Source organism: Orcinus orca, chromosome 1 (genome assembly GCF_937001465.1).
Source record: "Orcinus orca chromosome 1, mOrcOrc1.1, whole genome shotgun sequence".
Lineage (NCBI taxonomy): Eukaryota > Metazoa > Chordata > Mammalia > Artiodactyla > Delphinidae > Orcinus > Orcinus orca.
The window spans coordinates 55,962,169-55,986,101 of NC_064559.1; the positions used below are offsets into that span (position 1 = coordinate 55,962,169).

The window sequence follows — 23,933 nt, forward strand, 5'->3', positions numbered from 1 at the left end:
GGGAAAGGAGCCCCTGTGCGTTCCTCCCCAGGAGCTGTTTGCTGTGATGTGCAACTCTGTGACACTGCCTGCCATCTGGTGTGCACACCCACAAAGATCACTGTTGGTGGCACTGCCCTCGGGGGCTGCATCTGCTGCAGGAGTGCTTGGAATCGGCTTGGAGGTTAGGTATGGGTGAGAAACCCTCACAAAACCATGGGCGAGAAAGTCCTCTGGAGCTGCAGCCCCACACCTAAAGCAGGAGTGCCAGTGATCACCTCAGTATTCAGTGCCGCCTCCATGTGTGTGTGCCCACAAAGTTTGCAAAACCCACTGCAGTTGGAGCTGTGCCCTGCTGTGAGCATGCTGATAGTGAGGCTGCTATAGTGGACTCATGCCCCTCCCTTCCCATGTTGACAGTGGGGCTCCTACGGCAGCCTCATGCTCCATCCTGTGCACACCCCCAGTTGTGGCTCGGGCCACACTCCAGGCCCTTTGGGCTGTCTTCACACAGCCAAACCGAGTCATCTCCCCAGGTCTGTCTACTGAGTTTCAACACCCAATCACTATGCACGCCAGCAGGTGCACCTCAGACTGGAAAGTGTGGCAATGTGGCAAAGACCGTCTGTGCTGGTCTCTCTACCCTGTGGGGCAGCAGACCAGCTCCTGCACTCTGCTTTTGAGCCTCTGAAGCTCCCTAGCTGTCCCAGCAGACCTCCCAGCCAGTGAAGGAGGCCCCCAGGGTGAGGGAACCTTTCGTCTTTCACAGCTCCCTCCCAAGGGTGCAGGTCCCATCCCAATTCCTCTTCTCCCTTTTCCCTTCATCCTACATGGTTTTGTGGAAATCTTTCTTGCAGCTTTGGTTGTCTGAGATCTTCCTCAGGCTTTCAGTAGGTAGCATGTATGGATTGTTCCACGTGTAGATGTATCTTTGGTGTATTTGTGGGAGCAGATGAGCTCCATGTCTCTCTACTCCACCATCTTGGCCTCCTCCCCCTTTCTATACTTTTTTGACTTTTGAACCATATATTTATTAACCTAAGTAAAGGTAAAACAGAATTATATAAAAAATCTCAGAAAATTTTTCACTTTCCAACCCACATTATTAGCATTGTATTAATTACCACCATTTTGGCTTAATGTATGTCCATAAAAGTTATTTGTTCTGAATTAAGAAGTCTATTATTTTAAATTATTAAAGTTATCCATAATTACTTGGGGGATAAAAGGTCATAAATAGTGACTAAAAGAGGATCACAGGATGGAGAAACTGCCAGAGTCTGGGTCTGACTGTTCTTCACTTGTTCCTTGTCTCTGTCTCTTAGGTGGTTCCTTCATCAGCTTCAGGCCAAGTTCGAAGTTACTATGTAGATTGGAAAATGTTGCGTGATGTGAAGAGAAGAAAAATGGCCTATGAGTATGCAGATGAGAGGCTTCGGATCAATTCTCTCAGGAAGAATACCATTCTGCCAAAAGACCTTCAGGTTAGCTAAGTAAGATGAGTATCTACCATAAAATCATTAAATCAAATCAGATCACTTTTAATACAGTTTGTTGTGACTTAGTATCAATATACTTTCTGGAGAATGTAATCAGATTTTTTTCAATCAACGTAAACAAATACCCTTGTAACTGATTTTGATGAGTTTCAAATTAAAAAAGAACTATTCATTCTTAACTAGCTCTTTAACCATTTCATTAGGTGATGCTTAGAAAGTACTGATGCATGGTAACCACACAGAAATTGGATAGTTATTTCTCCAATCATCCCAATCATTCACCTCTCAAGGCATTGGGAGTCTTTGCCAATGCGTGGGGCCAGGTGCCCAGCACATGGCCTACACCATTCCTTATCCAGGGCCATCCCTAAGCCTGCCTCTCCGAATTCCTGTGCCCATGCGGTGGCCTTCCATTTAGGTTTACTTTCTTGTCACACTCTAACTTGAATAAGAGAATGTCAACTCTGTTTGATTCCCTGAATCATAAGTCCTGCCTAACTGGTGACATAAAATACCTGCATTCAAGAGTCTTATCAGGGACTTCCCTGGTGGCGCAGTGGTTGAGAGTCCATCTGCCGATGCAGGGGACACGGGTTCGTGCCCCGGTCCGGGAAGATCCCACATGCCGCGGAGCGGCTGGACCCGTGAGCCATGGCCGCTGAGCCTGCGTGTCCGGAGCCTGTGCTCCGCAACAGGAGAGGCCACAACAGTGAGAGGCCCGTGTACCGCAAAAAAAAAAAAAAAAAAAAAAAAAAAGAGTCTTATCAGAGAGTATAACTCAAATTCAAAGCCATTAAACTTATCAAAAGCTCAGAGTAAATAATATTTCATTTATATAAATTTGGAGAATAATATACAGGCCCCTCATTACTGTGGATTCTTTTTAAATCTTGTCTAAATTAAGCCAGATAAGCAGAAAACTGAGTGCCCTGGACCATTCTGTTATGACTTTTACTGTAGTGACATTAAGCTACTTGCCTATATTTAGCGAGCAATAAGAAGTGGCTCCTGAGAAGCTCAGCTTAAGATGTTGTGGAGGACAAATGTATGAAGATCCCCAGAAGAGTCTGTGGTATGAGAACCAGCAATAGCTGTGCAGAGACTCTATGAATCATGGGAAGTGATCATGGCACTATGTTGCCTGCCAACTAGCTTACAAGTCAAATTTATGCCCCAGTGCTAACATACTTACAGGCTCTCACAGAATGCTCTTTTGTTTCATTTTCCCTTTGCCCAATTTCCTCATTTGTACACTGCCTTAAATCTTTACATTCACACATATGTAAACAATTTGTAGGTATTCTTCAAGTTCTGTCTCCATGAAACTTCACTTCATTCTGCCAGCCCAATCATTTCTCCTGTCTCCATAGCATTTACTGTCTACCATTCATTGACTTAATCATGTTGTTTTATATAATTCTCTCAGTATTTCTTTTTTTTTTCTTAATAGTAATTCTTAATAGCACATGCATAAGCTTTTGGAGATCAGGAACTACTCTTAATGCTTAATAGTTGATATAAATTTAGTGGCTTTCATATACATTTTCTCATTTATGTACTTCTAATATGTTAGAGTAATTATTTTGCTTCCATCATAGTCTAGTACAGGGTCAATCACACACATACACACACAGACACACACATACACATGCACACACACGCACAATAATACACATACTTCAACCACATACATAAGACTAAATCTGTACTGACAAAACCTTAGTGCTAACTACTGCAGTAATCTCTGTTTTTCTCCCCTGAACCATTTTTGCCCTTACCATATTTATTTCCCTACGTTGCAAATGATCTTTTAAAAATGTAAGTCTCACTTGATCACTCGTCTTTGCATCTCCAGCCGTCAGAGTCTTTACCGTAGGTGTCAAGGTTCTGAGGGCTCCTGCCCTTCCTTCTTCTTCAACTTCACTTCAAACCACATTTTCCTCCTACTTAATGTTCAGTCCAGAGGTTTCAGACTTTTATGATTCAAAAATCTTATGGGAAATAACCTAACTTACACCTCAAGGAACTAGAAAAAGAAGAACAGGTAAGCCCAAAGTTAGCAGAAACAAAGATCAGAGCAGAAATTAATGAAAATAGAAACCGGAAAAATTAAAGATCTGTTAAACTAAGAGCTGGTTTTTTGAAAAGATAAAATTGATGAGCCTTTAGCTTGGCTAACCTAGTAAAGAAGACAGAAGACTCCAATAAAATCAGCAATGAAAGAGGAAACATTACAACTGATACCAAATAAATACAGAGAATCATAAGAGACTGATAAGAGCAATTGTATGCCAACAAATTGGCTAGCCTAGAAGAAATGGATAAATTCCTAGAAACACATAACCTATCAAGACTGAATCATGAAGAACTAGAAAATCTGCAGTGACCAATAATGAGTAAGGAGATTGAATCAGTAATCAGAAACCTACTAAGAAAAGCCCAGGACTGTGCCTTCATGAGTGAATTCTACCAAACATTTAAAGGGGAATTAATGCCAATCCTTCTCAAACTCTTCCAAAAAATTGAAGAAGAGGGAAGCATTCCCAAAGTCATTTTATGAGCCCAGCATTGCCCTGATACCAAAGCCAGATCAGGACACTACAAGAAGAAAACTACAGGTCAGTATCCCTGATGAATAGAGATGTAAAAATTCTCAACAAAATACTAGGAAACCAAATTCAACAGTTTTTCCTCTAAGATCAGGAGCAAGACAAGGATGTCTACTCTTGCCACTTCTGTTCAACAGAGTACTAGAAAGCCTAGCCAGAGCTATCAGGCAAGAAACAGAGATAGAAGGCATCTAATCAGGAAGGAAGAAGTAAAACTCTCTCTATTTGCAGACAACATGATATTATATATAGAAAACCCTGAAGACTCCACCAAGAAACTGTTAGAACTAATCCATAAATTGAGTAAAGTTGCAGGTTACCAAATCAACCTACAAAATTTAGTTGTGTTTCTATACACTGACAAACTATCTGAAAAAGAAATAAAACAATCCCATTTACAATAGCGTCAAAACTAAACCTAGAAATTAAGAAGGTGAAAGATTTGTACACTGAAAACTATATGCACTGATGAAAGAAATTGAAGAAGCAAAAATAGAAAAAATAATCTTAAAATTTGTATGGAACTACAAAAGACCCTCGAATAGTCAAAGCAATCCCGAGAAAGAAAAGCAAAAAAAAAAAAAGCTGGAGGTATCACATTTCCTGATTTAAAAGCTATAATATTCAAAATTGTATGGTATTGGCATAAAAACAGACACCCAGAAATGAAGCCACAGATACATAGTCAACAAATATTTGACAAGGTAGCCAAAAATACTCAGTGGGTATTGGATAGTTTCTCCATAAATGGTGTTGGGGAGACTGGATATTCGCATGTGAAAGAATGAAATTGGACCCCTATCTTACCGCACTCACAAAAATTAAATTGAAATGAGTTAAAGACTTAAAGGACAGATCTGAAAGTGTAAAACTGCTAGAAGAAAACAAAGGGTAAAAGAGTTCTTTGCCATTTGTCTTTGCAGTGATTCTTTAGGTGTGACACCAAAGGTGCGAGCAACAAAAGCAAAAATAAGCAAGTAGACTACATCACACTAAAAGAAACAACAACATGAAAAGGCACCCTACAAAATGAGAGAAAATATTTGCAAGTCATGTACTTCATAAGGGGTTAATACCCTGAAAATGTAAGGAAGTCATACAACTCAGTAGCCCCCCAAATTTTTTTGATTAAAAAATGGGCAGAGAACCTGAATAGACATTTTTCTAAAAAAGACATAAAAATGGCCAACAGGTACATGAAAAGATGCTCAACATCACTTATCAGGGAAATGCAAATGAAAACACAAAGAGCTATCACCTCACACCTGTCAGAATGGCTACTATCCAAAAGACAAGAGATAAGTTTTGGCGAGGATGTGGAAAAGAGAACCCTTGTGCACTGTTGGCGGGAATGTAAATTGGTGCAGCCACTATGGAAAACAGTATGGAGGTTCCTCAAAAAGTTAAAAATAGAACTACCATGTATGATCCAGGAATTCCATTTCTCAGTATAAATCTGAAGGAAATGAAATCACTAGATAGAAATAGAAGTGATATCTGCACCCCTATGTTCACTCCAGCATTATTCACAATAGCCAAGACATGGAAACCACTTGAATGTCCATCAACAGATGAATGTGACACTCAGTGTGATTCATACACAGGCACAGAGTACGATACTATTTAGCCATAAAATAGAAGGAAATCCTGCCCTTTGCAATAACGTGGATGTACCTTGAGGGCATTATGCTAAGTGAAGTAAGTCAGAAAAAGACAAATACTGTATGATCTCTCTTATATGTGGAATCTAAAATAACAAATTCATAGAAACAGTGTAGAATGGTGGTTACCAGAGACTGGGGACTGGGGAAAATGGGGAGATGTTGGCCAAAGGGTACAGACCTCCAGTTTTAAGGTGAATAAGTCCTGGGGTTGAATAAGTACAACATGGTGACTACAGTTAACAATACCATATTATATACTTGAAAGTTGCTAAAAGAGTAAATCTTAAGTGTTCTCACGCACACAAAAAAGTAATTATGTGGGGTGATGGAGGTGTTAACTAACCTTATTGCGGTAATTATTTTTCACAGTATATACATGCATCAAAATATCACATTGTACACCTTAAACTTATACAGTGTTATATGTCAATTATATCTCAGGAAAGCTGGGAAAAAATCGTTTGGGGAGACAACAGAAATGCATTCATATATTTTCCAAAAGAGAAATGAGAATGTCTGTAGCAGCTCTATTTGTAATAGCTCAAAACTAGAAACTACCCGGATGTCCATCAGCTGTACAATGGATAAATGAATTATGGCATATTCACACAATAAAAGTTAGCACCAATGAGAATGAACAACTTACAACACATGCACCAGTATGAAGACTCTCACAAGCATTTTATTGAGTGAAAGAAGCCAAACAGAAATGAATAAAAAAGAATGGTTTTTATTATACTCCATGGTTACATTTATATAAAATCAAAACAAGAAAAATTCATCTGTGGTGTTAGTAACCAGGTTAGCTCTTAGCCAGGAGGTCAGTGACTGAAAGGAGGCAGAGGGAAGGCTTGGGGTGCGGGTAATTTTTCTTAATCTAGTTGCTGGTTACACAGCTACGTTCTGTTTGTGAAAACTTGTTGAGCTTTACACTTATGGTTTGTGGATTCTTGTGTATCTACGTTGTTTCAATTAAATTTTGAAAAATTACATTGTATGTCAAACATTTCTGTCATTTTTCTGATCTGTTTGTTTCTACTCAGAGCTTAAATTTCACTATGGTGTCCAGGGTTCTTTTGCCAAACTTGGCTACATTAATGAATCTAGCCCTTCGTTCTCTTCCTCTGAGCATTAACTAATCATCTAGAATAAACAAATGCATGTGATCTGTGTAAATAATGTTGTGACTTCCCTTAGGAAGTGGCTGATGAAGAAATTGCTGCCCTTCCCCGGGATAGCTGTCCTGTTAGAATCAGAAATCGGTGTGTTATGACATCCCGTCCACGAGGTGTAAAGCGGCGCTGGAGGCTTAGTCGTATCGTCTTCCGTCACTTAGCCGACCATGGGCAACTGTCTGGGGTGCAGCGAGCAATGTGGTAATAATCAGCTCCAGAACCTACTGAGCTTACAGGAAAACCAGTTCTGGCAAGAAGAGACTTCTCTAATAGACAAAAACCTAGTTTTTATGGGGGTCCAGAATAAAGGTCTTCTCTACCTGATGCTATCTATAGTTAAATTACTTATAAATTTTAAATGAAAAAATTTGGAAGTTTCATTCTGTCAGTGAATTATCTTTTCTCCTGGACTTAATAAATTACTGTTCCCAAGCATAGTGTGAAGAGTAGAGTAATAAAAAATATTTCTGTGGAAATATGGTCTGTATAGTTGTCTTTTCCATCATGTTTATTAATCTTTTAGCAACAGGTAAGTGTTCCTGTACTTTAAGAGCATTATTTCATACAGCAGAATTATCTTCTTGTTAATTCAACTCATTGACATGCATGTCAGTGCTCATCTATGGCAGTTTTTAATCCTGGGATGGCTACCCTGACCTGCACAGCTCACTTTACTCTTAGTTGATTGTTAGACAATACATTGGAAAGTAAAGCTGATGCTCTGGATTATCTAACTAATGCTCAACTTCTTTGTGTGATGGCTGAACAAAAACAGAACCACTAATTGTTTTCTTTTTCCATCTTCAAGAGCCCTTAGAACAAAATATGTCCTTTAAGCCCTGAAAATCTGTCCAAAGAGGATGAGTTTTGCTAGAATGGTATATATTCTCTATATTCATATTTATTTCATCTGTAACAGAAATAAGTAAAGGTAGTAAAGTGTTGTCTCATGCAGTAACTCAGTAGTGTCATCAGCCCAGTGATAAAATGTACACAGGGTGGTATGGATGCACCTACCTAACACCAATCTGGAAGGTATTCCTGGAGCTGACACCTGAATTTAAATCAGGGGGCAAGGGATGAGGTTGTTTGCAAAGGGAACAGTGGAAGCAAAGGCGCTAAGGCATCAAACAGTGAAACTGCAGTCACTTCAGTGTATCAGAACTAAGCAGCACACGACAAAGGTCGTAAATACCAGCTGTTGGAGAGTTTTAAGCAAAGGAACGACATGATAGTTTGCTCTACAGACAAATGACAGCTGTGTGGTAGACGGCCATGAGAGGAAAAGACTACAAGCAAGATAAGCAGCTAGGAGGATGTCTTAATTGTTCAGGAAGACTAGGGCCTGATCTAAGGTAGTGGTATTAGCAAAGTAGATGAGGACAAATTTTAAAAGTGTTGTTTAGGAAGGAAAATTGGGCAACACTTAGAAACTGATTATATTTAATTGGTAAAGAACTTTCTGGGTTCCTGGTAAGGGCTAGTATATAGATGGTAGAAGGCAACTCCAAAATAATTTGGGGGATAAAAGAATGGGTTTGGGGGAAACAGAAGATACGTACCTGAGTTCAGATTTCAGTTGTACAATGTTTGAGATGCAAGTGTCATCCCGATGGGAAAGTCAAGTCTGGAAACCAGGTGAGGTCATGAGAGGGAATTATGATATACCTTGGATTCGTATTTCCTAAATTTGTATTACGACTTACTAACTGAAATGCTCTAGCTAACATCTCAACTAGTAACCAGTATTAATCAAATCATAGCTAGAACATGAAAGTTGCTGGTTTCTGGCATATCATTGATAACCTACCTTTTCCTTTGTTTGAATCAGTGTCCAAGCATTATCCACATATTTGTTTTGATTGCCATCTCCTACTCCTCCCTTTTTTCTTCATATCATTCATTTGTTGACGGAGCCAGGTCATTTATCCTGTAGGACGTCAACATATGGCTGTTTGCTTCTTTATGTGTCCCTTAACTTAGTCCTCTATCCCTATAAAGTGGAAGTTACATCCAGAGGCTTGACTAGATTCAGGTTCAGTATTTTAGGAATGAATTTTCTCAAGTGTGCTGTGTACTCTGTCCCTTCACATCAGAAGGCACATATCTGGTTGTCCAACTTTAGTGATGATTTATCAGTGGATTCAGGTGGGGTCAGCCTGATCCCTGCATTTGAAGTTCACCATTTATTAACCTGTCACCTAATGATTTTAGCATTTCACTGGTGTATGTTACCCTGACCTCTACTTCAATTAATGGTGATTGTCTAAATTCCATCACTTTTTCTGCATTAGCTGGAATTTTTCTGTAAGGAACTTAACAATTTATCTTCCTGAAATACATTTCTTAAAGACCAGATAAATGCATGATTCTCTATCAGTTTTTAGAGTGAGTTGGTGCTCTAGCAACTTCCAAAGGAAACAAATGACTTTTCACTACAATGAGCTTGTAGATTTCCTGTGTATTTAATGTTTCAGTCTACTCCAGACATTATTTTGATGTTCAAATTAATCCTTCCACTCTTGGGTCCTGTATCTTGTTGACTTGATACACTTTGACTTCATACAGGACTTTTTGATAGTTCCTTGCTTTCTAGCATAAGATAACCGAGGCTTACCTTGTATATTTCCTGCCTCAGACATTTTTTTCAAGGGTCCCTCTTTTCGTAGGTGATGGTAGAGACCACATCTGGATGTTGTAAATAGTGCTACTGTGAACGTTGGGGTGCATGTATCTTTTCGAATTTTTGTCTTTTCTGGATATATGCCCAGGAGTGGGATCATATGGCAACTCTATTTTTAGTTTTTTAAGGAAACTCTATACTGTTGTCCATAGTGGCTGCACCAATTTACGTTCCCACCAGCAATATAGGAGGGTTCTCTTTTCTCCACACCCTCTCCAGCATTTATGTGTAGACTTTGATGATGGCCATGCTGACTGGTGTGAGGTGATACCTCATTGTAGTTTTGACTTGCATTTCTCTAATTACTAGCAATGTTGAGCATCTTTTCGTGTGCCTGTTGTTCATCTGTATGTCTTCTTTGGAAAGATGTCTATTCAGGCCTTCTGTCCATTTTTAATTGCGTTGTCTGTTGTTTTACTATTGAGTTGTATGAGCTGTTGGTATATTTTGGAAATTAAGCCTTTGTCAGTTGCATTGTTTGTGAATATTTTCTCCTAGTCCGTAGGTTGTCTTTTTGTTTTGTTAATGGTGTCCTTTGCTGTCCAAAAGCATATAAGCTTAACTGGGTCCCATTTGTTTATTTTTGCTTTTATTTCTGTTACCTTGGGAGACTGACCTAAGAAAACATTGCTACAATTTATGTCAGAGAATGTGTTTGCCTGTGTTCTCTTCGAGGAGTTTTATGGTGCCATATCTTGTGTTTATCTTGTCATATCTTGTATTTTCAGTTTATTTTTGTGTATGGTGTGAGGGAGTGTTCTAACTTCATGGATTTATATATGACTGTCCAGCTTTCCCAACACCACTTGCTGAAGAGACTTTTTTCTCCACTGTATAGTCTTGCCTCCTTTGTCGGAGATTAATTGACTGCAGGTGTGTGGGCTTATTTCTGGGCTTTCTATTCTGTTCCATTGATCCATATGTCTGTTTTTGTGCCAGTACCACGCTATTTTACTTAGTGTAGCTTTGTAGTATTGTCTGAATTCTGGGAGGGTTATGCCTCCAGCTTTGTTCTTTTTCCTCAGGATTGCATTGGCAATTCTGGGTCTTTTGTTGTTCCATATAAATTTCAGGATTATTTGTTCTACTTCTGTGAAAAATGTCATGGGTATATTGATCACATTAAATACATAGATTGCTTTCGGTAGTATGGCCATTTTAACTATATTAATTCTTCCAATCCAACAACATGGCATATCTTTCTGTTTCTTTGAGTCATCTTCAATATCCTCTATCAGTGTTTTATTGTTGTCAGCATGTAAGTATTTCACCTCCTTGGTTAGGTTTATTCCTAAGTTATTTTCTTGTCATTATTTTATTTTATTTTTATTATAATTAAATGTTTTATTGAAGTATAGTTGATTTACAGTGTTGTGTTAGTTTCAGGTGTACATCAATGTGATTCAGCTATACATACATATATTTTTTTTTTTTCAGATTTTTTTCCCTTATAAGTTTTTTTTTTTTTTTTTTTTTTTTGCGATACGCGGGCCTCTCACTGTTGTGGCCTCTCCCGTTGCGGAGCACAGGCTCCGGACGCACAGGCTCAGCAGCCATGGCTCACAGGCCCAGCCGCTCCACGGTATGTGGGATCTTCCCAGACGGGGGCACGAACCCATGTCCCCTGCATCAGCAGGTGGACTCTCAACCACTGCGCCACCAGGGAAGCCCCCCTATAAGTTATTATAAAGTGAGTATAATTCTCTGTGCTATACAGCAAATCCTTTTTGGTTATCTATTTTATATATAGTAGTGTGTGTATGTTAATTCCAAACTCCTAACTTATCCCTCCCTCCCCCCTTTCCCCTTTGGTAACTGTAAGTGGTTTTCTATGTCTGTGGGTCTATTTCTGTTTTGTATATAATTTCATTTGTATCATTTTTTTTGAGATTCCACATATAAATGATATCATATGATATTTGTCTTTCTCTGACTTCACTTAGTATGATAAAGCGTAGGTCCATCCATGTTGCTGCAAATGGTATTCATTTTTTATGGCTGAGTAGTATTCCATTGTGTGTATATGTGTGTGTGTGTGTGTGTGTGTGTGTGTGTGTGTGTATATATGTATCACATCTTCTTTATCCATTCATCTCTTGGTGAACATTTAGGTTGCTTCCATGTCTTGGCTATTGTAAACAGTGCTGCTGTAAACATAGGGGTGCATGTATCTTTTTGAATTATGGTTTTCTCTGGATATATTCCCAGGAGTTGGCTTGCAGGATCATATGGTAACACTATTTTTAGTTTTTAAGGAAACTCCATACTGTTCTCCATAGTGGCTGTACCAGTTTACTTTGCCACCAACAGTGTGAGAGGGTTCCTTTTTCTCCACACCCTCTCTAGCACTTAATATTTGTAGACTTTTTGATGATGGACATTCTGACTGGTGTGAGGTGATACCTCATGGTAGTTTTGATTTGCATTTCTCTATAATTAGCAATGTTGAGCATCTTTTCATGTGCCTTGTGGCCATCTGTATGTCTTCTTTAGAGAAATGTCTAGATCTTCTGCCCATTTTTGATTGGGTTGTTTGTTATTTTACTATTGAGTTGTGTGAGCTGTTTGTATATTTTGGAGGTTAAACTCTTGTCAGTGGCATCATTTGGAAATATTTTCTCCCATTCTATAGGTTGTCTTTTCGTTTGTTTATGGGTTCCTTTGCCATGCAAAGGATTTTAAGTTTAATTAGGTCCCATTTATTTATTTTTGTTTTTATTTCTATTACTGTAGCAGAGAGATACAAAAAGATACTGCTGTGATTTATGTCTGAGTGTTCTTCCTATGTTTTCCTCTAGAAGTTTTATAGTATCCAGTCTTACATTTAGGTCTTTAGTCCATTTTGAGTTTATTTTTGTGTGTGGTGTTAGAGAATGTTCTAATTTCATTCTTTTACATGTAGTTGTCCGGTTTTCACAGCACCACGTATTGAAGAGACTGTCATTTTCCCATTGTATATTCTTGCCTCCTTTGTCATAGATTAATTGACCATAGGTGTGTGGGCTTATTTCTGGGCTTTCTATCCTGTTCCATTGATCTGTATTTCTGTTTTTGTGCCAGTGCCATACTGTTTGGATGACTGTAGCTTTGTAGTGTAGTCTGAAGCCAGGGAGCCTAATTCCTCCATCTCAGTTCTTCATTCGCAAGATTGTTTTGTCTATTCGGGGTCCTTTTTGTTTCCATACAAATTAAAAAACTTTTTGGTCTAGTTCTGTGAAGAATGCTGTTCATAATTTGTTAGGGATTGCACTGAATCTGAAGATTGCCTTGGGTAGTATAGTCATTTTGACAATATTGATTCTTCCAACCCAAGATACAGTGTTTCCATCTGCTTGTGTCATCCTCAGTTTCTTTCATCAGTGTCTTACTGTTTTTGGAGTACAGGTCTTTTGCCTCCTTTTTAGGTATATTCCTAGGTATTTTATTCTTTTTGATGTGACGGTGATGGGATTCTTTCCTTAATTTCTCTTTTTGGTGTTTCATTTTTAGTGTATAGAAATGCAACAGATTTATGTGTATTAATTTTGTATCCTGTGACTTTACCAGTTTCATTGATGAGCTCTAGTAGTTTCCTGGTGGCATCTTTAGGATTTTCTGTCTATGGTATCATGTCATCTGCAAATAGTGACAGTTTTACTTCTTCTGTTCCAATTTGAATTCCTTTTATTTCTTTTTCTTCTGATTGCCGTGGCTAGGAATTCTAGAACTATGTTGAATAGAAGTGGAGAGAGTGGACATCTTTGTCTTGTTCCTGATCTTAGAGGAAATGCTTTTAGCTCTTCATCATTGAGTATGCTATTAGCTGCGGTTTTGTCATATATGGCCTTTATTATGTTGAGGTTGGTTCCCTCTGTGCCCACTTTCTGGAGAGTTTTTAATCATAAATGGATGTTGAATTTTATCAAAAGCTTTTTCTGCATCTATTGACATCATATGGTTTTTATTCTTCAATGAGTTAATGTTGTGTATCACACTGATTGATTTGCAGATATTGAAAAATCCTTGTATCCGTGGGATAAATCCCACTTGATCATGGTATATAACCCTTTTAACCTATTGTTGGATTTGGTTTGCTAATATTTAGTTGAGGGTTTTTGAATCTAAGTTCATCAGTGACATTGGCCTGTAATTTTCTTTTTTTGTGTGGTTTCTTTGTCTAGTTTTGGTATCAGGGTGATGGTGGCCTCATAGCATGAGTTCAGAAGTGTTCCTTCCTCTGAAATTATTTGGAATAGTTTCAGAAAGATAGATGTTAACTATTCTCTAAATGTTTGGTAGAATTCACCTGTGAAGCCATCTGGTCCTGGACTTCTGCTTATTGGGAGTTTTTAAATAATTGATTCAATTTCAGTGCTAGTAATATGTCTACTCATATTTTCTGTATCTACCTGGTTTGGTACTTTTCTAAAAATTTGTCCATTTCTTCTAGGTTGTCCTTTTTATTGGCATTTTATAGCTGGCAGTGTCCGTTTTATAGTTGCTTATAGTAGTCTCTTATGGTCTTTTGTATTTCTGTGGTGTTGGTTGTAATTTCTCCTTTTTCATTTCTAATTTCGTTGATTTGGGCCCTCTTTTTTCTTGATGAGTCTAGCTAAGGGTTTATCAATTTTGTTTATCTTTTCAAAGAACCAGCTTTTAGTTTCATTGGGCTCTTCTATTCTTTTTTTCATCTCTATTTCATTTTTTCTGCTATGATCTTTATGATTTCTTTCCTTCTACTGACTCTGGGTTTTGCTTGTTCTTCTTTATCTAGTTGCTTTAGATGTAAGGTTAGGCTGTTTGAGATTTTTCTTGTTTCCTGAGGTAAGCTTGTATCACTATAAACTTCCCTCTTAGAACTGCTTTTACTGCATGGGGTTTGGATCATCATGTTTTCATTTTCATTTGTCTCTAGGTATTTTCTGAATTCTTCATCTCTTTAAATTCTTCAGTGATCCATTGGTTTTTCAGTAGCATACTGTTTAGCCTCCACGTGTTTGTGTTTTTTACAGTGTTTTTCTTGTAGTTGATTTCTAATCTCATAATGTTGTGGTTGGAAAAGATACTTGATATGATTTCAGTTTTCTTAAGTTTACCGAGACTTGCTTTGTGGCCAAAAATGTGATCTACCCTGGAGAATGCTCCATGTGCAATTAAAAAGAATGTGTATCCTGCTGCTTTCAGATGGAATGCTGTATAAATATTAAGTCCATCTGATCTAATATGTCATTTAAGGCCTGTGTTTCCTTTTTTATTTTCTGTCTAGGTGAGCTGTCCATTGATGTAAGTGGGGTGTTAAAGTCCCCCACTATTATTGTATTAGTCAGTTTCTCATTTTATGTCTGTTAACATTTGGCTTACATATTGAGGTGTTCCTATATTGGATCATATATATTTACAGTTGTTATATCTTGTTGGATTGATCCTTTGATCATTATGTAGTGTCCTTCTTTGTCTCTTATAACCTTTATTTTAAAGTCTATTTTGGGGACTTCCCTGGTGGTCCAGTGGTAAAGAATCTGCCTTCCAATGCAGGGGACACGGGTTCAATCCCTGGTCAGGAAACCAAGATCCCACATGCCGCAGGGCAGCTAAGCCCACATGGCACAATTACAGAGACCACATGCCACAACTAGAGAGAGAAAACCCACATGCCACAACTAGAGAGAAGCCCACGCACCACAACGAAGAGACTGCATGCCTCAACGAAAGATCCTGCATGCCACAACCAAGATCCCACGTGCTAAAACTAAGACCTGGTGCAGCCAAAAATAATAAATTAATATATATTAAAAGAAGACTTCAGAGACAGACAATTGCAATGTAAAAAAGAATCAAAAAAAAAATAATAAAGTCTGTGTTGTCTGAGTATTGCTCTTCCAGGTTTTACCTGATTTTCATTTGCATGGAATACATTTTCCATCCCCTCAGTTTCATTCTGCATGTGTCTCGAGATCTGAAGTGGGTCTTTTGTAAACAGCATATATACGTGTCTTTTTGTATCCATTCAGCCAGTCTGTGTCTTTTGGTTGGAGTATTTAATCCCTTTACATTTAAGGTAATTATCGGTAAGTATGCTCTTACTGCCATTTTGTTAATTGTTCGGGATTTGTTTTTATAGGTCTTTTCCTTTTCTCTTTTATTCTCTTCACTTGTGATTTGATGACTATCTTTAGTGTTGTGTTTGGATTCCTTTTTTGTTTGTTTGTATGTTTATCTATTATAGATTTTTGGTTTTCAGTTACCATGAGGTTTTGATATAATGGTCTATATACATACATGATTGTTTTAAGTTGCTGGTTTCTTAATTTCAAATGCATTTCAAATAACCTACATTTGTACTCTGCTTCTCTCATGATTACCTGTTTATATATCATATTTTTGTGTGGATAATTTCATACCTTTACTATATGTTTGCCTTTACTGGTGAGCTTTTCCATTTCATAATTTTCTTGTTTCTACTTGTGGGCTTTTCCACCTAGAGAAGTTCCTTTAGCATTTGTTTCTTCTTTTTTTTTAATAGCCTGACGTCCTAGAGGTCATGTCATTGTTTACAAAGCTTAATGATAAGTAAATGACTTGGACACAGATTTTGCTCAGACACCTCAAATCTGGTAAGTCTTTTACCCTCTGGTGATGGGTCTGGTTGGATATGGGTTGAGGAGTTCATTTAGTGTTCAGCCAGTTATCAAGTCTTGTCTTGGGTTTTTGTGTGTTTTTTAAATTTTTTTATTTTTTTATACAGCAGGTTCTTATTAGTCATCAGTCTTATACACATCAGTGTATACATGTCAATCCCAATCGCCCAATTCATCACACCACCACCACCACCACCCTGCCGCTTTCCCCCCTTGGTGTCCATACGTTTGTTCTCTACATCTGCGTCTCAATTTCGGCCCTGCAAACGAGTTCATCTGTACCATTTTTCTAGGTCCCACATATATGCATTAATATATGATATTTGTTTTTCTCTTTCTGACTTAATTCACTCTGCATGACAGTCTCTAGATCCATCCACGTCTCAACAAATGACCCAATTTCGTTCCTTTTTATGGCTGAGTAATATTCCATTGTATATATGTACCAAATCTTCTTTATCCATTCGTCTGTCGATGGGCATTTAGGTTGCTTCCATGACATGGCTATTGAAAATAGTGCTGCAATGAATACTGGGGTGCATGTGTCTTTTTGAATTATGGTTTTCTCTGGGTATATGCCCAGTAGTGGGATTGCTGGGTCATATGATAATTGTATTTTTAGTTTTTTAAGGAACCTCCATACTGTTCTCCATAGTGGCTGTATCAATTTACATTCCCACCAGCAGTGCAAGAGGGTTCCCTTTTCTCCACACCCTCTCCAGCATTTGTTGTTTGTAGATTTTCTGATGACGCCCATTCTAACTGGTGTGAGGTGGTACCTCATTGTAGTTTTGATTTGCATTTCTCTAATAATTAATGATGTTGAGCAGTTTTTCATGTGCTTCATGGCCATCTGTATATCTTCTTTGGAGAAATGTCTGTTTAGGTCTTCTGCCCATTTTTGGATTGGGTTGTTTGTTTTTTTAATATTGAGCTGCATGAGCTCTTTATATATTTTGGACATTAATCCTTTGTCCATTGATTCATTTGCAAATATTTTCTCCCATTCTGAGGGTTGTCTTTTCATGTTGTTTATGGTTTCCTTTGCTGTGCAAAAGCTTTGAAGTTTCATTAGGTCCCATTTGTTTATTTTTATTTCCATTACTCTAGGAGGTGGGTCAAAAAAGATCTTGCTGTGATTTATAATAAAGAGTGTCCTTCCTATGCTTTCCTCTAAGAGTTTTATAGTGTCCAGTCTTACATTTAGGTCTCTAATCCATTTTGAGTTTATTTTTGTGTATTGTGTTAGAGAGTGTTCTAATTTCATTCTTTTACATGTAGCTGTCCAGTTTTCCCAGCACCACTTGTTGAAGAGACTGTCCTTTCTCCATTGTATATCCTTGCCTCCTTTGTCATAGATTAGTTCACCATAGGTGTGTGGGTTTATCTCTGGGCTTTCTGTCTTGTTCCATTGATCTATGTTTCTGTTTTTGTGCCAGTACCACATTGTCTTGATTACTGTAGCTTTGTAGTATAGTCTGAAGTCAGGGAGTCTGATTCCTCCAGCTCTGTTTTTTTCCCTCAAGACTGCTTTGGCTATTCAGGGTCTTTTGTGTCTCCATACAAATTTTAAGATTTTTTTGTTCTAGTTCTGTAAAAAATGCCATTGGTAATTTGATAGGGGTTGCACTGAATCTGTAGATTGCTTTGGGTGGTATAGTCATTTTCACAGTATTGATTCTTCCAGTCCAAGAACATGGTATATCTTTACATCTGTTGGTATCATCTTTAATTTATTTCATCAGTGTCTTATAGTTTTCTGCATACAGGTCTTTGGTCTCCCTAGGAAGGTTTATTCCTAGGTATTTTACTCTTTTTGTTGCAATGGTAAATGGGAGTGTTTACTTAATTTCTCTTTTGGATTTTTCATCATTAGTATATAGGAATGCAGGAGATTTCTGTGCATTAATTTTTTATCCTGCAACGTTACCAAATTCATTGATTAGCTCAAGTAGTTTTCTGGTGGCATCTTTACGATTCTCTATGTATAATATGTCATCTGCAAACAGTGACAGTTTTACTTCTTCTTTTCCAATTTGTATTCCTTTTATTTCTTTTTCTTCTCTGATTGCCGCAGCTAGGATTTCCAAAACTATGTTGAATAATAGTGGTGAGAGTGGACATCCTTGTCTTGTTCCTGATCTTAGACTAAATGCTTTCAGTTTTTCACCTTTGAGAATGATGTTTGCTGTGGGTTTGTCATATATGGCCTTTATTATGTTGAGATAGGTTCCCTCTATGCCCACTTTCTGGAGAGTTTTTATCATAAATGGTGTTAAATTTTGTCAAAAGCTTTTTCTGCATCTATTGAGATGATCATATGGTTTTTATTCTTCAATTTGTTAATATAGTTTATCACATTAATTGATTTGCGTATATTGAAGAATCCTTACATCCCTGGGATAAATCCCACTTGATCATGGTTTATGATCCTTTTAATGTGTTGTTGGATTCTGTTTGCTAGTATTTTGTGGAGGATGTTTGCATCTATATTCAGGGATATCGGTTTGTAATTTTCTTTTTTTGTAGTATCTTTGTCTGGTTTTGGTATCAGAGTGATAGTGGCCTCATAGAATGAGTTTGGGAGTGTTCCTTCCTCTGCAATTTTCTGGAAGAATTTGAGAAGGATGGGTGTTAGCTCTTCTCTAAATGTTTGATAGAATTCACCTGTGAAGCCATCTGGTCCTGGACTTCTGTTTGTTGGAAGATTTTTAATCACAGTTTCCATTTCATTACTTGTGATCGGTCTGTTCATATTTTCTGTTTCTTCCTGGTTCAGTCTTGGAAGATTATGCCTTTCTAAGAATTTGTCCATTTCTTCCAGGTTGTCCATTTTATTGGCATAGAGTTGCTTGTAGTACTCTCTTAGGATGCTTTGTATTTCCGTGGTGTCTGTTGTAACTTCTCGTTTTTCATTTCTAATGTTATTGATTTGAGTCCTCTCCCTCTTTTTCTTGATGAGTCTGGCTAATGGTTTATCAATTTTGTTTATCTTCTCAGAGAACCAGCTTTTAGTTTTATTGATCTTTGCTATTTTCTTTGTTTCTATTTCATTTATTTCTGCTCTGATCTTTATGATTTCTTTCCTTCTGCTAACTTTGGGTTTTGTTTGTTCTTCTTTCTCTAGTTCCTTCAGGTGTAAGTTTAGATTGTTTATTTAAGATTTTTCTTGTTTCTTGAGGTAGGCTTGTATAGCTATAAACTTCCCTCTTAGAATTGCTTTTGCTGCATCCCATAGGTTTTGGATCGTCATGTTTTCATTGTTATTTGTCTCTAGGTAGTTTTTGGTTTTTTTTTGTTTTTGTGGTACGCGGGCCTCTCACTGTGGTGGCCTCTCCCATTGCAGAGCACAGGCTCCGGATGCGCAGGCTCAGCGGCCATGGCTCACGGGCCTAGCTGCTCCGCGGCATGTGGGATCTTCCCAGACCAGGGCACAAACCTCTGTCCCCTGCATCGGCAGGTGGACTCTCAACCACTGCGCCACCAGGGAAGCCCTCTAGGTAGTTTTTTATTTCCTCTTTGATTTCTTCAGTGAACTCTTGGTTATTTAGTAATGTATTGTTTAGCTTCTATGTGTTTGTGTTTTTTACGTTTTTTTCCCTGTAATTCACTTCTAATCTCATAGCGTTGTCGTCAGAAAAAATGCTTGATATGATTTCAATTTTCTTAAATTTATTGAGGCTTGATTTTTGACCCAAGATGTGATCTATCCTGGAGAATGTTCTGTGCGCACTTGAGAAGAAAGTGTAATCTGCTGTTTTTGGGTGGAATGTCCTATAAATATCAATTAAATATATCTGGTCTATTGTGTCATTTTGGATGATCTGTCCATTGGTGTGAGGTGTTAAAGTTCCCCACTATTATTGTGTCGATTTCCTCTTTTATAGCTGTTAGCAGTTGCCTTATGTATTGAGGTGCTCCTATGTTGGATGCATATATATTTATAATTGTTACATCTTTTTCTTGGATTGATCCTTTGATCATTATGTAGTGTCCTTCCTTATCTCTTGTAACATTCTTTATTTTAAAGTCTATTTTATCTGATATGAGTATTGCTACTCCAGCTTTCTTTTGATTTCCATTTGCATGGAATATCTTTTTCCATCCCCTCACTTTCAGTCTGTATGTGTCCCTAGGTCTGAAGTGGGTCTCTTGTAGACAGCATATATACGGGTCTTGTTTTTGTATCCATTCAGCAAGCCTGTGTCTTGTTGTTGGAGCATTTAATCCATTCACATTTAAGGTAATTATCGATATGTATGTTCCTATGACCATTTTCTTAATTGTTTTGGGTTTGTTTTTGTAGGTCCTTTCCTTTTCTTTTGTTTCCCACTTAGAGAAGTTCCTTTAGCATTTGTTGTAGATTTGGTTTGGTAGTGCTGAATTCTCTTAGCTTTTGCTTGTCTGTAAAGCTTTTGATTTCTCCATCGAATCTGAATGAGATCCTTGCCGGTTAGAGTAATCTTGGTTGTAGGTTCTTCCCTTTCATCACTTTAAGTATATCATGCCACTCCCTTCTGGCTTGTAGAGTTTCTGCTGAGAAATCAGCTGTTAACCTTATGGGAGTTCCCTTGTATGTTATTTGTCGTTTTTCCCTTGCTGCTTTCAATAATTTTTCTTTGTTTTTAATTTTTGCCAAGTTGATTACTATATGTCTTGGCATGTTTCTCCTTGGGTTTATCCTGTATGGGACTCTCTGCGCTTCCTGGACTTGGGTGGCTATATCCTTTCCCATGTTAGGGAAGTTTTCGACTCTAATCTCTTCCAGTATTTTCTCTGGTCCTTTCTCTCTTGTCATTCTGGGACCCCTATAAAGTGAATGATGTTGCGTTTAATGTCGTCCCAGAAGTCTCTTAGGCTGTCTTCATTTCTTTTCATTCTGTTTTCTTTATTCTGTTCCGCAGCAGTGAATTCCACCATTCTGTCTTCCAGGTCACTTACCCGTTCTTCTGCCTCAGTTATTCTGTTATTGATTCCTTGTAGTGTAATTTTTATTTCAGTTATTGTATTGTTCATCTCTGTTTGTTTGTTCTTTAATTCTTCTAGGTCTTTGTTAAACATTTCTTGCATCTTCTCGATCTTTGCCTCCATTCTTTTTCCGAGGTCCTGGATCATCTTCACTATCATTATTCTGAATTCTTTTTCTGGAAGGTTGCCTATCTCCACTTCATTTAGTTGTTTTTCTGGGGTTTTATCTTGTTCCTTCATCTGGTACATAGCCCTCTGCCTTTTCATCTTGTCTATCTTTCTGTGAATGTGGTTTTTTTTCCACAGGCTGCAGGATTGTAGTTCTTCTTGCTTCTGCTGTCTGCCCTCTGATGGATTTGGCTATCCAAGAGGCTTGTGCAAGTTTCCTGATGGGAGGGACTGGTGGTGGGTAGAGCTGACTGTTGCTCTGGTGGGCAGAGCTCAGTAAAACTTTAATCTGCTTGACTGCTGATGGTTGGGGCTGGGTTCCCTGCCTGTTGGTTGTTTGGCCTGAGGCAACCCAACACTGGAGCCTACCTGGCCTCTTTGGTGGGACTAATGGTAGACTCTGGGAGGGCTCATGCCAAGGAGTACTTCCTGGAACTTCTGCTGCCAGTGTCCTTGTCCCCACAGTGAGCCACAGCCACCCCCCGCCTCTGCAGGAGACCCTCCAACACTAGCAGGTAGGTTTGGTTCAGTCTCCTATGGGGTCACTGCTCCTTCCCCTGGGTCCCAATGCACACACTACTTTGTGTGTGCCCTCCATGAGTGGAGTCTCTGTTTCTCCCAGTCCTGTCAATGTCCTGCAATCAAATCCCACCAGCCTTCAAAGTCTGATTCTCTATAGGAATTCCTCCTCCCGTTGCCAGACCACGTGGTTGGGAAGCCTGACGTGAAGCTCAGAACCTTCACTCCAGTGGGTGGACCTCTGTGGTATAAGTGTTCTCCAGTTTGTGAGTCACCCACCCAGCAGTTATGGGATTTGATTTTACTGTGATTGCACCCCTCCTACTGTCTCATTGTGGCTTCTCCTTTGTCTTTGGATGTGTGGTATCTTTTTTGGTGAGTTCCAGTGTCCTCCTGTTGATGATTGTCTAGCAGCTAGTTGTGATTCTGGTGTTCTCGCAAGAGGGAGTGATAACACATCCTTCTACTCTGCCATCTTGTATGGAAGTCTCTCCTTGAGCATTTGTTATGAAGCTGGTTTTGTGGTGCTGAATTCTCTTAGCTTTTGCTTGTCTGTAAAGCTTTTAATTTCTCCATCAAATCTGAATGAGAGCCTTGCTGGGTAGAGTATTCTTGGTTGTAGGTTTTTCCCTTTCATTACTTTAAATATATTGTGTCACTTCCTTCTGGCCTACAGAGTTTCTTATGAAACATCAGGTAATAATCTTATGGGAATTCCCATGTATGTTATTTGTTAGTTTTGCCTTGTTGCTTTTAGTATTTTTTCTTTATCCTTCATTTTTGTCAATGATTATTATGTGTCTCAGCTTGTTCCTCCTTGGGTTAATCCTGTGTGGGACTCTGTGCTTCCTGGACTTGGGTGGCTGTTTTGTTTCCCATGTTAGAGACGTTTTCACCTATTATCTCTTCAAATATCTTCTCAGGCTCTTTCTCTCTCTCTTCTCCTTCTGGGACCCCTATAATGCAAATGTTGGTGTGTTTGACCTTGTCTCAGAGGTCTCAAATTTGCCTGATTTCTTTTCATTCTTTTTTTACTTTATTCTGTTCTATGGCAATGATTTCCACCACTCTGTCTTCCAGATCACTTATCCATTATTCTGCCTTATTTATTCTGCTATTGAGTCTTTCTGGTGTGTTTTTCATTTAACTTATTGTGTTCTTGAACTCTGTTTGGCTGTCCTTTATATTTTCTCTTTGTTGAAAACTTCTTGTAACTTCTTGCTCTGGATAGTCATTCTTTTCCTGAGTTCCTGGATCATCTTTACAATCATTACTCTGAACTCTTTCTTGGGTAGGTTGCCTATCTCCACGTCACTTAGTTGTTCTTCTGGGGTTTTATCTTGTTCCTTCTTCTGGAACATATTCCTCTGCCATCTCATTGTTTAAATTTCTATTTGTATTTTTATGTATATGGAAGGTTATTTATGTTTCTTGACTTTGGAGAGGTGGTCCTCTGTAGAGGATATCCTGTGCATCCCAGTAGTACACTCCCTTCTCTGGCCCTCCCACCCAAGGGCCAGAGACCAGCTATTCCCAGGGTAGGTTCTGAACTGCTTTTGCAGACTCGGTTCCACAGGTTGCTGGATAGTAGTTTGCTTGTTTCTGGTATCTGCCCACTGGTGGGTGGAGCTGGATCTTGGCCCTCTGGTTGGTATGGCCATGTCAAGGGGCATGTTTAGAGGTGGCTGTGGGCTCTGGAAGTCTTTAGGCAGCTTGTGCTGATGGGTGGGACTGTGTTCCTGCCCTGTTGGTTGTTTGGCCTGAGGCCTTCCAGGATCCTACAGGCTGTTGGGTGGGGCCAGGTCTTGGTGCCAAATGGTGGCCTCCAGAAGAGCTCATGCTGATGAATATTCCCCAGTACTTCCACCACCAGTGTCCTTGTCCCCACAGTGAGCCCCAGCTGTCCCTGCCTCCCCTGGAGACCTTGCAAGACCCGCAGGTAGGTCTGGCCCAGGCTCCTATGAAGTCACTATTTTTGCCCTGGATCCCAGTGAGCACAAGACCTTGTGTGTGCCCTCCAAGTGTGGAGTCTCTTTTTTCCCCATTCCTGTG

At 38.8% G+C, this 23,933-nt stretch overlaps 1 protein-coding gene across 3 annotated transcripts in view; it reads left to right on the forward strand.

The window, feature by feature from the left end:
* MRPS14 (mitochondrial ribosomal protein S14) overlaps positions 1-16,604 on the forward strand; it is a 29,257-nt gene extending 12,653 nt beyond the window's left edge. For 2 of the 3 annotated variants that reach the window (XM_004269785.2, XM_033428130.2), the window contains exons 2-3: positions 1,305-1,463; positions 6,949-7,402. In XM_004269785.2, the coding sequence (XP_004269833.1) occupies positions 1,305-1,463; positions 6,949-7,131 (342 nt within the window). In that variant the 3' untranslated portion in view covers positions 7,132-7,402. Of the gene's footprint in view, positions 1-1,304; positions 1,464-6,948; positions 7,403-16,111 lie in introns of those variants that run through there. The other variant, XM_033428131.2, reaches the window with a different exon arrangement.
* Positions 16,605-23,933: the final 7,329 nt, after the last annotated feature.